Here is a 19,667-nt window from a genome sequence, read left to right as displayed (position 1 = left end):
AAAAAAAAAAAAAAAAAAAAAAAAACAGAGAGGGACGTCAGCATTTAGTACCGACTCTCATTAGCGTATTTTATAATATGCATGTTTAACCCTTCGCCAATACTAGTGTATTCCGGATTCACGTATCTGGTACCGGGTCCTTTGTTATGTTTATTATTATGCTACCTGGTGTTCCGGTTTTTGTTTAAGTGTTTAGTTCATATGTGCTTGTGTTTAGCTGTGCCTTACTGGCGCTTGTAGTATTCATATGTCACAAGCACTGTCCAACATGTTCGTCATCTCGACTGAGATAACAATTTTGTCCGGGTTTAACTGATTTAGTCTATTAATTCACTAGTTCTTGACAAAACAGCAAGACACACAATTGCTTGCGGAAATTCTACAAGGATACAAAATGCTAACCTACACAAATCACGGTCGCTTCGATTAGCAATCAGATCAACATCATCTAAAATCTTGAATCAAACAAAAACAAAACATGGTTTTTTTACTGACGGTGTGTATAATTGTGTTCTTGCGTGATCGATTGGCTTTCAAATTTCCAATGGACAAATACATTTTTATTTTCACTAGGCAATATCTCAAAGTCAGTTCTTACCTCATTCGCAACAGTTGCCTCTACATTCTGTAGTAGATTATTTGCTTCATCAACATCTATTCCTTCAGTAGTAAAAAGATTACTAAAAAACTTAACTTGTTCCTTAAGTATATCGTTTATATTATTTTTATAGCTTCCGTCTTCACATTTAATTGAGACCTACTGTTTGTTCAATGCTCTACATTTTCAAGACCTAGAAAATAACGTTCGTGTATTTTCATCACTACAGACTTGAAAATACGAAGTACACTCGTATACACGTTTTGTTATGACGTAACAACAAGTATTACTACCAACTGCTCTTTTCTAGTGTTCAGCAAGTTCAGTGTATATCTTATTAGAATTATACCGCTTAGTTCACAGCCTTATGGGGAACATGTACTAGCAAGAACGTACAGCAGAAGATCCTAATCTTAAAAGAAAGCACAAGTTTTGATGGAGCTCGGAGGGACGTATTTTTCCATATATATAGTTTTGGATATTTCATGTTTGCGAGCCTCTGGCGAGCCAATCTGAAAAATCCAAAACGAGCATCATCAATCTAATATGAAGAAAAACGAATGACAGATTCTTTTTATCATATTATACAAAGTCAACTGTATAATTGTGATATAAAACGAATAGTCTGCACTTGGCCGCCTCTGAAACGATGAAAATTGCGTCCAGTTTTTAATGACGTGACGTCACATTATTAGTGCCTATTCGATTGGGACTTCATTTTCGGAGTGTTATTACACACGTTACATAAACATAATTTATGTGATGGCTTTATGACACTACATCACACGATATTCATATGATAAATATATGTATATACTCCATCTTGGCGCTCTTTATGCTATGGTCACGTGGATTTTTGTTAACTATGTATGCATAACATATCTATAAATAGATTTTGTAGGGTGGGTTTGGAAGATAGGTAAATGTGTGGAATACATACATTCTTATATTGCTTAAGTGTAAAAGTTAAATATAGTATTCATATGATTATATTTATTGATATTTTTTCTTCTATATTTTATGGTTGGAAGAGTGGTACATTGTACTACTTCGTCAGACGTGTGTCAATTTAGTTAAAAAAGAAATCAAGAAAATACATTTAAATAAGTTGAAGGTCGAATGGACGGAATTCTTATTTTTATCTATTTCTTTTTATTATTGTCAACAGGAGCTGGAACAAGCAGGGACCCATGCGCAGACACATATCCGGGTACTCAAGCTTTCTCGGAACCGGAAACTGATAACATCCGGAAGTCTATATGGAGTGTACGTGATCGAGCCGTTGTTTTCCTGTCGTTCCACGCTTATTCTCAACTCATGCTAACACCGTATGGCTACACCTCCTCCAAACCTTCCGACTACCCGGAGATGGTAAGTAGTAATGGATGTACTCCATAGAACATACAGCTATTTTATCAGGAGATCCTAGGAAATAAATCCTTCTATACATATTTTCGACAAACCTCAAGCCACATATAACACGTTCCTATTTAAGCAATAAACTGCATAGATGTGGCAGACATACAGGTACAAGTGCCACATGTGTCGCTGACAAACTGAATGGTTCGCGTAACGCACCATGATAATTGTACACTGAAAATAGCAGTGGAAGGATCCCTATGATGACTTTCTCTCATAAAGAACATCATTATTATAAGGGTATATAAGAGTATTGCCACACGCAATGAAAACATAACAAGTTGTTCCTGATTCCTATAAACCGGAGTTATAATCAGGAGTTGGTCCTGATTCCTATAAACCGGTGTTACAATCAGGAGTTGGTCCTGATTCCTATAAACCGTAGTTATAATCAGGAGTTGGTCCTGATTCCTATAAACCGGAGTTACAATCAAGAGTTGGTCCTGATTCCTATAAACCGGAGTTACAATCAGGAGTTGGTCCTGATTCCTATAAACCGGAGTAATAATCAGGAGTTGTTCCTGATTCCTATAAACCGGAGTTATAATCAGGAGTTGTTCCTGATTCCTATAAACCGGAGTTATAATCAGGAGTTGTTCCTGATTCCTATAAACCGGAGTTATAATCAGGAGTTGTTCCTGATTCCTATAAACCGGAGTTATAATCAGGAGTTGTTCCTGATTCCTATAAACCGGAGTTATATTCAGGAGTTGTTCCTGATTCCTATTAACCGGAGTTACAATCAGGAGTTGTTCCTGATTCCTATAAACCGGAGTTATAATCAGGAGTTGGTCCTGATTCCTATAAACCGGAGTTACAATCAGGAGTTGGTCTTATACGAAGTTTTTGTAACTCAGATTCCATATAACCGCGAGTTTCTTCAATAATGAATTCGTGTAATCCAGAGATCCATTTGACAAGTATCCGAAAATAACAGCCAAGTTACCGCCTTCGGCACACATTATCATACGGAAACAATTTCAGTTGCGGCATAACATTATAGTCTCCATATTTTGCCTATTTGATGTATTATAAATAACTTACTTAAAGGTAATTCTCGGATTGTTATACAATTATGTGGATCATTCTTAATGTTGTCTATATCAAGTAATTCAAAGCCAACGAGAAATGTATTTGAATTTCCGGTTGCAGTTGCGAATTGCGGATGCCAGCATGTCTGCCTTGAGGGAGGTCCACGGAAATACTTTTAGAGTTGGAACACCACCCGATATCCTGTGTAAGTAGGCCGAAATCGAGTCAAAAGGACGATAATTCTAACTGTATATTTCAAAATGATCGTTCTCAACAATAGTTTGTGTAAAGCGAAATTGATATCAAAATGCCAGTTTGACTTCGAGAGTTGTCTCCCTTCAAACTCGATTATTTTCGTTGTTTCTTTCTCACAACAATCTAAGAGATATATGTATCAATGTGTACCTGTCATATACTGTACAGTTCTTCATTCTTCGCAGTCAAACTGTAGCAAGTTTGTCCGGAATTAAATGGCGACGTTGACTTTGGAGTTTGCTTTATGAATGCAATCATATTCAAAATAGAAACTCACCGCAACATAAGCGTAATACAGTACGTCTTCTATAAGTATAGGGAAGTTAACAACAGACGTTTACATGTTTGTTATTTTGAAATGCTTTTTTAAATGAGATGCATGTCACGAGAGATTGTCATATATAATTTCCGGTTCACGTGTTTTAGACGCGGCCTCTGGCGGGACTTATGACTGGGCCAAGTTGAAGGCCGGTGTGAAGTACTCGTACACTTACGAACTTCGTCCTGCCGAGGCGGCGTGGAACCAGTCCGGGTTTATTGTAGGCGAGGACCAGATAGTTCCCAGTGGGGAAGAGGTCTGGGCGTCCCTAGTTACCATCGCTAAGGAGGTGCAGCTGTAACCAGGCAACCTGTTTATAATGACAGGGGCCACCCTGGTAGACTACAAGCGTCGCTCAGCTCAGCATTTGATTAATGATAAAAGCGTGTAGGAGCGATGTATAAATCTATAACAAGGAGTACTCTAATAACAACGAAAAACCAATCGTTCCAATCCAATTTTATTATTTGATTTTTTTTAATGAAATAATCATACAAATTAACCAATCATTTTGAAATTAAAAGAAAACTGGCCTATGTGTTAACACAACAATCGGTTATCTTCGTAACGTAGAGCTTGTATTTTTTCAGTCTTTTAATTATGTAAACGAATGACTGAATTAGAATAATTTTAACTGAAACTGTTGCGTTTTACAACGCATGTTTCGACGCTGAACTGCTTGCAAGATTTACCAGTAAAACGTACATTGAATTGAACTACAGATTTTAGTTCACGTGTATAGTTAGCTCCACTGTAGTAATGATTTCGGATATAATATATCAAATAATAATTTGATTCTTTATAGGACAGTTGCAACACTTAACCTTGTAAAGCTTATTCCATGTAATAAAAACTATTTAAAACAACATCTTTCTATCTTTTTGTCCGTTTGTTATGTTGTCACTTTGCCTCATTCCTGGAAGTTTAGTTCACAGGAATTTTAATTTTGTAACCATTTTTATCCTGGCAACAATGTACACATAAAACAGTTAACCTTCTGTGAACTGAAAAAAGTATTTTGAAAATATGACATTTATGAACGTTATACATCTTGGTTCAAGTTTCTTAATATACGTATATACTTATTTTGACAAGTACCTTAATATACGTATATACTTATTTAGACAAGTACCTTGATATACGAATACACTTATTTAGACAAGTACCTTAATATACGTATACACTTATTTAGACAAGTACCTTAATATACGTATATACTTATTTAGAAAAGTACCTTAATATACGTATATACTTATTTAGACAAGTACCGTAATATACGTATATACTTATTTAGACAAGTACCTTAATATACGTATATACAAAATGTACTTATTTAGACAAGTACCTTAATATACGTATATACTTATTTAGACAAGTACCTTAATATACGTATACACATATTTAGACAAGTACCTTAATATACGTATATACTTATTTAGACAAGTACCTTGATATACGAATACACTTATTTAGACAAGTACCTTAATATACGTATACACTTATTTAGACAAGTACCTTAATATACGTATATACTTATTTAGAAAAGTACCTTAATATACGTATATACTTATTTAGACAAGTACCTTAATATACGTATATACTTATTTAGACAAGTACCTTAATATATGTATATACTTATTTAGACAAGTACCTTAATATACGATACACTTATTTAGACAAGTACCTTAATATACGTATACACTTATTTAGACAAGTATCTTAAGAGAACATAAAGGAATGGAGATAACACCAATTACATGTATATATTGTCAGGAAGCACAAAGTGTTAATTACAAATCATCTATTACATGTGTTAAGTAGCATATCATCTTAGTTATTAAGGATCCCTGATCCAGTGTGATGTACCTTTTCGTATGTGCAGTTACCGCCCCTTAATTTTGTTTTCGATAAAAGTTGCACATTAGGATAAGGATATTTCCGTTGACCAAGTAGCTCAGGCGGTAAGGGGGATAGTACAACAGTAGACATCCAGGGGTCGACTCCGGTCTACCCCAGTTCATTATTGTCACATTCATAACAGTGCTGTTGAATTCATTTTTTCATTTTCATTTTATTATTATTTCATAAAAGTCCCGCGAGGTAAATTTTCTTTTCAGAAATAATTCATCGAAACTAAAGTCGGAAAATAGTTTTCTTCATTTTGGGTAGTAGTACACGGATCGTTAAAAAACACAGTAACAATGTGTTAGGTAACATACAACCTTAACAATAAACCAAACTAGAGGTTTGGGTTCAACACACAGTTATCTCCCGTGAGTCATAGTGTGACAACCATGAACGGGAAGACAGGGCTAGGCTCGCAGTAAACACATTATCATTAATTGATGCGTTGGTAGGAATTGAATTAATCTTTCCCCTATCTCCGATTAAACATATTTATTATACTCATAAGAATGTGTAAGTTCAAAATAAATTTCATCATATACGAATATAAAAGAAAAATAAGTCTTATCAATGTACAAATATATTAATTCAAAAATCATTAATTATACAATTTTTATCAATTTCAAAGACAAATTTAAATACTATTTCTGTGGTTTGATTGACATACTATTTATAGATATGTATAGCTTTCATAAGGTATAATGTTATAATTTAATGTCTATGAATTCGAAATTAGCAAAAAACCACTTTAATTATTTTGGTGAATTGATGTATATAATAGATCGTTTTCGAGATACTTTTTTCTCACCGGATTCCACCGGGTTTTAGATATGCGTTTCACGTGATGGGGGACATACACACTTCCGGTAAACAGCGATAACCTGACAGCATTTGAAACAAAAATACTGCGTATCAGACGATAGGGCACTAGTCTGTAGATATTTCAGCCATTTTCGACAAAATTACCAATCTTACACTTCGATGAAATTAGCTTACTAGGTTTGCCTTTATACCGGAAGTATACACCTTTATGTACTACGTGATCACCAAATCACGTGACTTAAGTTTCAGAAACTGGCATCCCGTAAACGACGTATTAAGGCAAGCTTGTCTGGATAGGGTACTACTGTCAACTTTTGCCTTATCCGTATGTGAATTTATATTTGTCGATATACGTTTGAATCAAAATCGAAGTCAAATGTTTATACATATATATATATATAGTTTTAGGATTTCTTCCATCAAAACACATTTTGTGATGTCCCTAATGGAAGTCATCGCCTTTGGTAAACAATTCGTGGGTAATATTGTTTAATCAACATCCGGTTCCGGTTTGAGAACTTAGATGGTGTCGATGGGTTTTGACCTCGGTTTCCGGTAACGTCGAATAGCTACAAAAATAGCGATCATTGAAATGCCTACCGCGCTTACAATTACTGCTATAAATAGATGGTCATCTACACTTATGTACTGCGCATGACCAGATGTTTCCGTGTCCTCTAGGTTTCTTACGTCACGTCTCGAGCGCCCTGAAAAAAAAAAAAACACCGTCAGGTCATATAAAACCTGATGAAAGTTATAGATGTACAACAAAGGGAGGTAACTGATACTTCTTTCCTCTAAAAAAAGTGCCGTTTGTGTTCCAATTGACTTCTTGTCCAGTACCGGGAGCATCTTAAGATATTTTCAACATATCGGAGTCTAACATCTGATATATGCTTTAAACAAAATTAATTGTTAAAATTCGACAAGAAATGTCATATTATTCATAACAATTAGGGCAGTATGATTCTAATAAGCTTCTTACTGCCATTTCCTTTTGAATTACAATGCGGTCAACACCAGGGTCATGTTCAGATAACGCAAACAAAAAATCTGGTTTCAATGCATATATGCACATGTATCATACATATATACACATGTATCATACATACATACACATGTATCATACATACATACACATGTATTATACATATATACACATATATCATACATATATACACATGTATCATACATATATACACATGTATCATACATACATACACATGTATTATACATATATACACATATATCATACATATATACACATGTATCATACATATATACACATGTATCATACATACATACACATGTATTATACATATATACACATATATCATACATATATACACATGTATCATACATATATACACATGTATCATACATACATACACATGTATTATACATATATACACATATATCATACATATATACACATGTATCATACATATATACACATGTATCATACATACATACACATGTATTATACATATATACACATATATCATACATATATACACATGTATCATACATATATACACATGTATCATACATACATACACATGTATTATACATATATACACATATATCATACATATATACACATGTATCATACATATATACACATGTATCATACATATATACACATGTTTTATACATATATACACATGTGTCATACATATATACACATGTGTCATACATATATACACATGTATTATACATATATACACATTATTATACATTTATACACATGTATTATACATATATACACATATATTCTACATATATACACATATATTATACATATATACACATATATTATACATATATACACATGTATAATACATATATACACATATATTATACATATATACAAATGTATAATACATATATACACATGTATTATACATATATACACATGTATAATACATATATACACATGTATTCTACATATATACACACATGTATCATACATATATACACAAGTATGATACATATATACACATGTATTATACATATTTCTCCCACACCTGACAGATTTATCTGCCGTTTTGCCGATGCTAGATTTATCTGTCTCCGCCCTAGGGTTGAGAAGGGGGGGGGATTCCCCTATTCATAACAATGGCATGACGTCACTTCAACAATACAATGACGTCACGTCATCAATACATCAACAAATTGCCTGTATGTGTTTTGGGTACATGTTTACCTTTATTTCACATTAAAATACTGTTAGATATGAGAGAAAAATAATCAATCGCTACTGGTTGTGTAAGATAGAGAAATCTCAACACTCGGACTAAGATTTTTTGTCCAGAACTCAGCAAGCCTCGTTCTGGACAAAAAACTCTTAGTCCTCGGGTTGAGATTTCTCTATCTTACACAACCACTCGCGATAGATTCTATTAATACACATGTATAGTACATATATACACATGTAGTATTGATGTCGTTCTGTTAGATCCAACAACGTACTATATCGTAATTTTATGATTTTATGATAAAGGATTTAACTTATTTTCGTTTTGAATAAAATTTTCGATGTCATTTATGTAAATAAAACAGACAAAGCCTAGTTGAAATACTTACCTTTAGACAACCTGAGAACATCGGAGGTCTCCGCTCGTTTAACATGAGCCTCGGACGCTGATTGGACCGTCTCTCTTTTGATCCTGTGACATGATTGGTCACAGGCGGACGAATAGTCAGTTACGTTACAAAATTTAGCCGTGCAGAACAAGTACAGATTATCCTGATCGACGGAGTACTCAAAGTCGCGGAAGACGAACCTAGTCTCGTGAGAGGACCGGTATATGATATGGGCGCTGACGTCACTGGTACATCTATTAAAGGGAAGCATTTGAAAGAAAGTCAGCATTTTGGATTCGTACATGTTTACATTTTAAATATATTGTTATTTCAGATATTGTTATTTCCAATAATAAAAAAATATATTGGAATCTATTTCACTTTAAAGCGTTAAGCTCCCTTTAAAGAGAGTTCCACATTAAACACCCCCTTCCAAATGAATGCAAACAGCTACAAACTTTCCCTGTAGTATGTCGGGTATAGAGTAACCCCACCTAACACTCGATCGAGGTATAACGGAAGTGAGGATCGATAAAGCCCCTGACGCATATCAGGTAGCCCAGTTGATTGAAGCGACTGTTTTGTGAACGAAGGTCCAGGGTTCGAATCCATTTCTTATACACTCAGAACAATGTTTTTGATTTGTTTTGTTGTTTATTCCATCTTTATTACTTTATAAATTTCTCGAAAGTGTTTTTTTAATCTTTCATGTCTGTAAGTAAAATTCCAGCTCAATGATTTTGCTAATGGTATGTGGATTCTTAAGAAATGAAGTATTTTAACCGCGATTTTCGTAGAAATCGACGTTGGTATAGCAAAAACATTAATAAATTCAGTGGATTGGCTGGATGACGTACTCATTAACAAAGTACCTACTTGTGAAAAAACGGGAAATATGATTATCTTATTGTGTATTTAAATATTAAGTGTTTAAAAAACTTCACATCAGATTTCAGTAACAAAAGCAGACTGCATAACGATGACGTCATTTGATTGTTTTATTGTGAAATCACAGAAAGCGTGCAAAGTAACTTACTTAAGTATGACATCTTGCGTACGTAGAGATGAGAAAAAATTCGTTCAGCCGATCAGATCGCCGATGAACTGATAACTAACAATTGACTATTGATATAATGAACCAAAATTACCTACCCGTTTTTGATCAGGTACAGTTTGAGCTTGTCCCCGGCGCCCGGGGAGGGGAGCGTGTAACAGGTCTCGACGCTCATCTTGACGTCATAGTCTGAGAGGGGCGTGGTCACGCTGACGTAGATGTCCTCCCTGATGTGGACCGTCAGAGGATTACCGTAAATCTGCTGTTGATAGCCCGAGTCCCTGTCAGCAAATTATATACATAGAATTCAGTATTTGTAACAGCAGATATAAAGATTTTGATGAGAAGCAGTTAATAGATAAATAAATATACAACGTTTGATATAGCGTCCTATCTATCTAGAATAAGCCACTAAAGCGCTTCACAGTACATATTTGTAGATAAACAATTTTTTAAATCAATACAATAAACATATCCATTAAATAATACATTAATAAAAACAATTTTGTGGAATTTGAAGAAGCTGTATAATCAGGTGATAACTACTAGTCCTTCATTCGTTTTTTTTATGTTTTGTGTCATCGGGCATATAGCACAGAATCCAGATTATTGGACATCGTGTAACGGAGATAACTTCAACAAGAGTACCGCGGGGCGGAACAATATATGCCCGTCAAATGCCATATAGTGTTATTTAATTTCTTACATTGAAATAAGATCTGCATCATTCTAAGAGTGGTTAGCTGACATGCTATAAAAAATGTAGGAGAACATCTCCGGGGAAAAAAATAATCAAATACTGAAATGAACAAAGGTCAATAACTTTTGCAAAAATCGTCGAATCAAATTTTGTTTCAGGGAGACACAGCCTCATATCATGATTATTATGTATACAGAGTTTCAAAGAGATCCGTTGAAAAATGTAGGAGAAGATTGCCGGACAAACATCAAATACTGAAATAAAATCAAACGGCAATTACCTTTGCAAAAATAGTTGAATCAAAATTCTTTTCAAGAAAACACAACAACATATCATTATTATTTAGCCTACTAAGTTTCAAAGACATCCGTCATAAAATGTAGGAGGAGATTGCCGGACAAACAAAAGTATATATATACGCCGGACGGAGGGACGGACGACCCAATACCATAATTCTTCTGTAAAGTTTGACGGGCGTATACAAATCAGAGCTTTATGTGTAAGAAACAATACAGCCTTAATGTTTGAATTTTGTCTGTCATTCTTACCTGTAGAATGCCATACGGATGTTGTAATGGCCGGTATTGGAAATCTGAGGGTTACTACTGCGCATGCGCACCTGATTGTGCGTCTGTATGAAGTGTTGTGATACTGTCTCATGCGTGGCCATGTCACAGTGCACGTCAATCCTGAAGCGGTAGTCTCTGATGATGAACTTGTAGTTGGCGTCTCTGTACGCATACACAAGTGTGTTGGTATATTCTACTGTGTTGGTGGTCATCTGAAATATACGTCTCTTAGTTATAAGTCGGTCATATAGATGCGATCTTAAATGTTTCCAGAGAGGACTATATTTTGTCGTGTAGTTGCTGCGCACTCGTGATATATATTTATTATTACTGAAGACACTATTTGATATCCTCTTTCTTTTCCCCCACGCCCCCTTTTTTGGAAGAAGACCCTATAATATCACCACCTATTTCCCCATAACCCGTTCATTTTACAAGTAGACCCTGAAAAATCACCCCACTTTCACTGCCTTCCCTTCTTTTTACAAGTAGACCCTGATCCGTCCCGCCATATTTCAATAGAATATGTCACATAGCCACTTATAACATCGAATCCCGTCGTAACATACTGACCAGTTCACCTAACCCATTAACTACCGGAACTTTTACTTTTGGTGTAACATTATTAGAACAAAAATGTCTGCTCATGTGCTATCTGCACACACCATATAGTGTGAGTTGTCCCCCTTTGGAATCTACCTACATGTTTTATATAACAACTATTTAATTTAATTTCACTGCTGCTTGTGTTATTTAATTTAATGTACTTCAGTAATATACTTATTATATAATTGATATTTATTTTAGATTTGAGCTCCATTATTTAAAAGATCATTACTTTTTACAATATCATAATTATAGCTCTTGTTTCTATTTATGACTTCATTGTCTCTTTTTAATTCACACTATATTAGTGTATATCCTGTAAATTTTTACACTTTTCTACATTAGCATATATGTACATTACACTAGTATATAGTGTCTTAACTTGTGCGACATACAAGTGTGATATCATATGCTCTACTATATAATTTTAGCATATCTAATTTGAATTGTTGTCCTGATTTTATAGTTATTCATAAGTACTGTGATCCTTGTTCAATTTTATATATGTTTTGTCGCAAGAATAGCACTACAGTGCTAATGTTATTATGTTACATGTATATGCGACGTTAAATAAAGCTTCTTGAATCTTGAATCTTGAATCTTGAAGTATTTAACGTACCATTAGAAAGCCGATGATAAACCATATTAATGAAAAAGTCGCGTCTGCATCCGAACACAAACAAATATATCGTCCGCTTAATATAAACCCTATTCCGTATATCTACCCACGTTTAAAATAAACCCTATTCCGTATATCTACTCACGTTTAATATAAACCCTACACCGTTATGTACCCACGTTCAATATAAACCCTTTTCCGTATATCTACCAACTTTTAATATAAACCATATTCCGTATATCTACCAACGTTTAATATAAACCCTTTTCCGTATATCTACCAACGTTTAATAAAAACCCTATTCCCTATATCTACCCACTTTTAATATAAACCATATTCCGTATATCTACCCACGCTTATTATATACATCTAGCCAAGGAGTCCAGGTAGGAACAATGTCCCATTTTCAAATCTAAATACAATAGTTTCTTGATAATCTGTCTGAATTTTGTAAAATGATCGATATTTCAAACATGCACACGATAGAAGTAATAATATTTGGTAAGAAAGAGGAAAGAATCAATATTATTCAAATTAGGAATTTATCTGAAAGATGTGTGCCAAGTCGGGCCTTCTAAAGGCTACCATTGATAATGTTTTTCGTTTTTTGTTTTTGTTTACTTATACATACCTTGGGGTAATGCCGTCGTGATGGGACACGAAATTAAGGTGAGCTTGGAAATCATTCCGAGATATAAGGTATTAAGTGGGGGGACCAAACTACAAAACTACATGTTATTTTTTAAAACTTTCTCCACAATTGACCTACTTTAATGGTCACAAGGCTTCTTCTAAATAACCAAAATGTGTGGGGCTATTTTAGGTAAGTAGCTTTCTATGATAAATCTTGACAAAGGTTGAAGAATGACTTAATTTGATTAGGTTTTCGTTGCTATCATACTTACAAAGTGGTATGTGTCACAGTTGCTGTACTGTTGATCAATTCTCAGGTAGTTACCGTATCGGTAACCCTGGCAACCAGGCCGACCAAGATAAATATCGGATGGATCAAAGTCACTATGACGTTTGTAAAGATCGGGCAGATATATCATGATATTCCAAGCCCCAGGATCACACCCGACTGTTATGGAACTGACGTACATATCTGAAACAAATGTTTTGCAAACAATTCTCAAATGTTTAAACGTTAGGTGAATATGTAAAAAAAAAATCTGTAACTCTCTCTATCAATTTTGCGCATGCAAATCGTCAGATCATGAGCTGAATGGGATCATTATCGTTTTGACGCTTCTCCTGCCGCTTCGTATAACGTGAAATAATCTTAAGAAATACAGGATGCATAACCCAAACAGACATTCAGGAACATCAATACCAAAATTGTTACAGGATTAATGAATATTTGGGTTTTTTAGTTCATGGTTATTGACGTAAATTTGACACTTTCGTATTGGACAGGAAGCCCTAGTGTCATTATAATTTACCGCGACTAAATCCCTCGGATAACAAAACACTAAGATACCACGATGAAAACGTGGACAAAACCCTATATTGTATGAATGATTAATAACCTATGATATGTACGAACGTATCATATTTGCAAGAGGTTAAGTTACCGTAATAAAAGCACTTATCTAACGTCTGTTTAACTATTTACCGCTTTTATAGTAAGCCAATCAGGATACTCCTTTCATCAAAATTTGAGCTTGTCAAAATGTCCCTCTTATAACAATAAACCAATCAGGATACTCCTTATATAACAATAAACCAATCAGGATACTCCTTATATAACAATTAGTCTTTTACATTTCTCCATAAAATCAACCAAGTACGTTACCCCTAGTACAACACAAAGTTAATCATAGTTCTCCTAAAGAAACAGAAAAGCCATTCATTCACGAATCTATTCTGAATGTTCTGGTTTGAAACTTACCCGAGGAGTAGTGCGGTGCCGCAGAATTCATAGCAGCTGTTGCTGAGAATGACATTAAACAATATTTGAGATACATTTATAAATGTTCATGCATGTTAAGCTCTCCAGACAAAAGGAATTTAAGTATATGAGTATGACTTTAGAAACTGAACTTTTCTTAACAAATATAAGCGAAGACATCATAGGATAATTTCAATTACGTACCTGTATTATACTCGGTGGTATATTCTGGTAAATAAAGTGAAAGAAATGCTGGTCAGTAAAAGAATGGCACGTACGAAAACAGAAGAGAATGTATGAACACTAGTAAATGTTTAGAGGAATGAAATGATAACAAGAATGAAACAATTCTGTAAAAGCTAAGTAAATAGAAAATGATAACAACGATAAATTGACAAACGCAACGTCAAATTAGACAAAAGACACAAGGTTAAGAAATAGGGTGAAGAGTATCTACAACAGGAATAATACATATGCTAGTACAATGTATGCAAATTGGGAAAATAACAACATCAAAAGATAATATCTACAAAAACAATACTGATATCTAAAAAGGGGAGCAATATTTGTATATATAACGAGAATAATATCCTCAAATCTTTATGATCAACATCTGCGAAAGAAGGAAAAAAAATAAAACCTAATAAAAGCAAAAAGGGGTGCCATTGTATATAAATATCATATCATATAAAAAGGTTAAGAACTAGTAAAAACTGGAAGTAACTTAACGCAGAGGAGAATATAAAAGTACTATGGGGAATACTACTACTAATGATAGATGAGAATTCACGCAGAGGTATACCTACAACAAGACTTGTAACACAAAGGGAGAGTGTAACATTAAAAAAGCGCAAAAACGTACAATATGTCACATCATTTACAAACGATAGCATAATAGTTGAAAGTTACTCTCAAACCGAAGACAACACAATTCATAACAACGCCATGTACATAGGCAATTCACGTAGATACAAAGGGAGATAACACATATAAAAGGAGAGGATTTAAAACACAAAGGGAGATAACTCATGTTAATCATTTTATATGATATCGCCAAGGATACATGGAAAAAGAGAACGTGACATAACCCAAAAGAATACAAAGAAAAAGCATGTGCAAACAAAAATTATAAACACATTCAAAGGGAGATAATCAAGTATAATTATAGACAGACGAGGAATAAAAAGAAACTAGTACATCTCATAAAAAGGGAGATAACCTATGTTAATACAGACCACATATATAAATGACAAACAACTTCAAAGAAGGTAACCTATAACTTAGACCACCTATACAAAATAAAATGTTTAACGGGTTCAACACCTACAAAAGGGGATAACATATGATAGAATATAATCCAGGAAATTATGTGCTGCAAAAGAGGATTATGAGACATTGCATAAAAACAATTAAAGGTTTAAGAACACCTACCGTAATGGTTTGAAAATTGACATTCAATAAACACGTCTTCATGGTGAGAACAGTCGTTATCCCCCCAGTGATTGGCGCTGCACGTGATTCCATAATACAAAGTATCCCTACATTGCAACTGGTCCAACCATATTTGGTATGGAGGCGAGATAGTGCTTTGTCCGCTGGATTGTTGGTTATAAAACCTTTGGTAGCTGTAATAAGGTCAATCGTTAGATCAATTAACATACCACTGCACTCAGTTAGTGGTATACCATGCGAGTTATCTTGCAATAAGACTAAAACAATCGGTAAAAAATGTAAAGGTAAAGGTTTTTTGTTTTATTGTTGTCGTATAACATTCCCGATATTATCAATTGTTTTATGATTGTTTAACAAGTTGTGACCATTACGGGCATTGCTCGCCATTGAAGCTTTAACACAAAAACTGATTAATGGGCCTCTCATTATGTTCAATTTAAGACCTGCTGAATGCCATATCTGTTTATCAACGGATTACAAGAAATATAAGCTCATCAAGAACTGAATTTCTTTAGGTAGTCAAGGCACCAATGATATGAGTGTACACTTCATGCCCAGCGATTTTGTATATTCTTATGGGATGAATTATCAACTGTTCCCATGTTATGAGCCAGTTAGTAAGTCCTGTTGGATGAGGCCCAACCTAGGATATAACCTTGTAGCAAGTTTGTATAAATTTCTCTCCTTAATTAGCATTTGCTTTCATGCCTATAGGGTGATCCAGACTGTCTTGGCCCCTTATGCCTGACATTTGTATATAAAGTTAAAAGATGAATATATCAAATATTTCATGATATAACTCGAGGAGAAAGTACAAAGGTGAGGCAGACCTCAGAGCCAGCGTAAATGTCTCACCTCTTCATGCAATTGTGTATTTGGTTAGAGGGTGGAAACCGTAACTGTCTCCAAGTTATGACCTTAATCCCCTATCAAAACCCACCTCGCAGATGGGAACAAACCCAAGGGCAAACTCTGATAGCATTATATCGAGTACCGGTATGTATGGTTATAGGGTTTGGATCTTTACCATTTCCAACAAACAATAAAACTTATGCTCCTATTTGCTCCCGCCCCTGTCAGCATGGCATCACACATCCTATACAAAGTCCCCTACGCCCAAGGGATGCTCTAAACTAAATTTTGTTAACATACGCGTACATAAACTGTTACGGAAGAAGAATGAGTTAAAGATTGACCTTTAATTTCCCTATTTCGGGGTGGGTGGGGGCGAGGGGGAGGGCCAGGGTTGGTTGGTTATTTGTTTGGTTGTAAGAACCATACCGTCCTTTTATACAAAGTTTAAGCCCCTATGCCCAGGGATGCTCCAAACAAAATATAATCAACATCTTTTGAGCCGTTCAGGACTAGTAGCGTTTTTAAAGAAAAAAGGTTTAAAGACGACGGGGTACCCTCCACGGACTCATTTCACATAAACAGTGTGTTGCTAAGAACCTATTAATAAATGAAATCTCGTATCTTTAGACCTAAGGATGTGTATACATACGACGGCCACTCTCCGTAAATGCTTTTACAAATGATACGAGTTGTCTCCGGAGTAAAGCCGTCATCACAAACGGTGCCCCATCTGCCGTTGTGGTGTACCTCAAGCCGATTTCCATCCAGTCGAAAAGAGGTTCCTTTGTCTGGTTGAAAAACAAAAAAATGGAAAAAAAAAACTCAACACCAAAATCATGTTATGAATAACTATGATCCATGATCATGGTGATTATCATTTTCTGAACAACAATTTGTTGTTTAGTTGTGTATTCTTCACATACTGTATGCTGGGCATTTTTTAGACTCTGGTTACACATGTACCTGACATGTAAATATACCATGTGCTAGCGGGCTGTAGAATGATGTCTAAAGTGTACATGGTTGATAGTAAGTAATTAATTTTATAAATGAAAAATGCAATAAACTATCAATTTTGATATATTTTTTAAAATTTATTTCTATAAGTTTTGACATGTAAAGTAATTAAATTATAAAGCCATTGCGTTTATTTTGTTCACTTTTCCCACTTTTTTGCATGTATCTCTGTGTCCTGTTTGCTTTTAGCTTGTTAATACTCACTTGAATCCATACAATTTAAACTAACGAAAACTCATCCGCGGTCTGTCGGAATGCTTAGATTTTCATAATATTACACCATCATAGTTGCATAACCATTATGTGAAAGTGTAAGCGAATTCCGCTGGTTAATTGCGATTGGGTTGAACCTTCTTTCACAATATGTTTAAAGTTGATAAGCTGTAGATTGAAAATCAACACGAAGCATTTCTGTAATATACTTCAACCAGTTCTATAGATACCTACTTCGCCGAGATTTACAATACACACGTCGACTTTAATTAAATCCATGAAATTACTTACCAATTGTAATTGCTCCCCCCGGAGACGAATCGTAGGCGACCGTTGTCATCTCTGAAAAGGGATACGAAACAACAACAAAAAATAAAGAAAATGATAATATTATTAAAGAAAAGGGCAACGTGCATGATGAAGAGCACGTCATGTTAAACATAATAACAGCTTTAATAATCGTTTATCTAAAACACAACAATAGCTGTGTGACCTTTGACTCAATTTTCGTGATATTGTCATAAGGCGTTGTATTTTGAAACTTTGGACAGATTGTGAAATATCTTTGAATACATATATTCAAACATAACTGTATGTAACATGAATGTTATTTAAACTATATAATTTGGTAACACAGAATGCTAGAAAAAGGAATTACAGTGCATCATACACCTGTTTCGTCCTTGCAAGCCTCTTCGGTGGTTCTAGGGGTCACATTGCTCTTAACTAATTTTGAATCAAAAATGGAGTTGCATAAATAACAGAAATATATAGAGAAATAACACCGACAAAGGAAGATAACACATGTTAACTACCATGGAAGTACATACAGAATTATTAAGAGAATAAACACTGACCAAGGGAGATAACACATTTAACATACCATGGGAATACAAACAGAAATATATATAGAGAGACAACACGAACACACGGAGATAGCACATGTAGAATGCCATGAAAATACATACAGAATTATAGAGGGTGACAACACTAATAAAGGGAGATTACACATTTAGATACCATGGCATTACATACAGAAAGATAAAGAGATATACCATATGATAATACAGACAACAATCACAACACCCAGAAACGTACGTAGGGTGAGGGTCCCCAAAATGGAACACTTTTTCAAGAAAAAATAATTAAATTTCCTATAAAGTTTTGACAATCCAAATTTTTTTCTGACATGAAACAAAACATGCCTGTAGATTTCATTTTATGTATTTCTTGGGTATCAACAGCGTGAGTCTATTTATAGAGCTCATTAAAGTGATTCAAATAAAAAATGCTGCATCATATATGTCAAAGGTTTTCCATTTTGGGTACCGTTCCATTTTGGGTACCCTCGCCCTACCGACAAAAAGGAATATGAAACATTGCTTGATAACAAATAAAGGGATATAACCTTTGCTAATATAGACCATATATATATATGACAAACAACTTCAAAAGAGGTAACCTATAACATTAAAGACCACCTATAAAACAAAAGTTTAACGGGTTTAACACCTACAAAAGGAGATGACAAATGATAATACAGACCGTCAAGGAAAATATGTGCTGCCAAAGAGGATTATGAGAAATTGGATGATAACAAATACCGGGTAAACACCTACCGTAATGGTCTGCAAATTGACATTCAATAAACACGTCTTCGTCGTGTGAACAGTCGTTTACTCCCCAGTTATTGGCGCTGCACATGATTCCATAATACAAAGTATCCCTACATTGCAACTGGTCCAACCATATTTG

General features: G+C 34.5%; 2 protein-coding genes across 2 annotated transcripts in view; one reads left to right on the top strand and one right to left on the bottom strand.

Annotated features, from left to right (window-relative positions):
* Positions 1-3,943, top strand: part of LOC110445415 (carboxypeptidase B-like) — a 7,296-nt gene extending 3,353 nt beyond the window's left edge. The window contains exons 7-9 of the mRNA XM_021490029.1: positions 1,767-1,969; positions 3,170-3,254; positions 3,731-3,943. Of these exons, the coding sequence (XP_021345704.1) occupies positions 1,767-1,969; positions 3,170-3,254; positions 3,731-3,924 (482 nt within the window). The 3' untranslated portion in view covers positions 3,925-3,943. The remainder of the gene's footprint in view (positions 1-1,766; positions 1,970-3,169; positions 3,255-3,730) is intronic.
* Positions 3,944-6,092: 2,149 nt separating this feature from the next.
* LOC110445414 (deleted in malignant brain tumors 1 protein-like) overlaps positions 6,093-19,667 on the bottom strand; it is a 23,176-nt gene continuing 9,601 nt past the window's right edge. The window contains exons 7-15 of the mRNA XM_021490028.1: positions 17,332-17,470; positions 15,807-16,000; positions 14,580-14,603; positions 14,376-14,417; positions 13,390-13,589; positions 11,239-11,471; positions 10,089-10,271; positions 8,937-9,190; positions 6,093-7,057 (exon numbers count right to left, since the gene is read on the bottom strand). Of these exons, the coding sequence (XP_021345703.1) occupies positions 6,870-7,057; positions 8,937-9,190; positions 10,089-10,271; positions 11,239-11,471; positions 13,390-13,589; positions 14,376-14,417; positions 14,580-14,603; positions 15,807-16,000; positions 17,332-17,470 (1,457 nt within the window). The 3' untranslated portion in view covers positions 6,093-6,869. The remainder of the gene's footprint in view (positions 7,058-8,936; positions 9,191-10,088; positions 10,272-11,238; positions 11,472-13,389; positions 13,590-14,375; positions 14,418-14,579; positions 14,604-15,806; positions 16,001-17,331; positions 17,471-19,667) is intronic.

The sequence above is a fragment of the Mizuhopecten yessoensis genome, unplaced genomic scaffold (genome assembly GCF_002113885.1).
Source record: "Mizuhopecten yessoensis strain PY_sf001 unplaced genomic scaffold, ASM211388v2 scaffold2275, whole genome shotgun sequence".
Classification (NCBI taxonomy): domain Eukaryota; kingdom Metazoa; phylum Mollusca; class Bivalvia; order Pectinida; family Pectinidae; genus Mizuhopecten; species Mizuhopecten yessoensis.
This window is presented reverse-complemented; position numbering and strand designations above follow the sequence as displayed.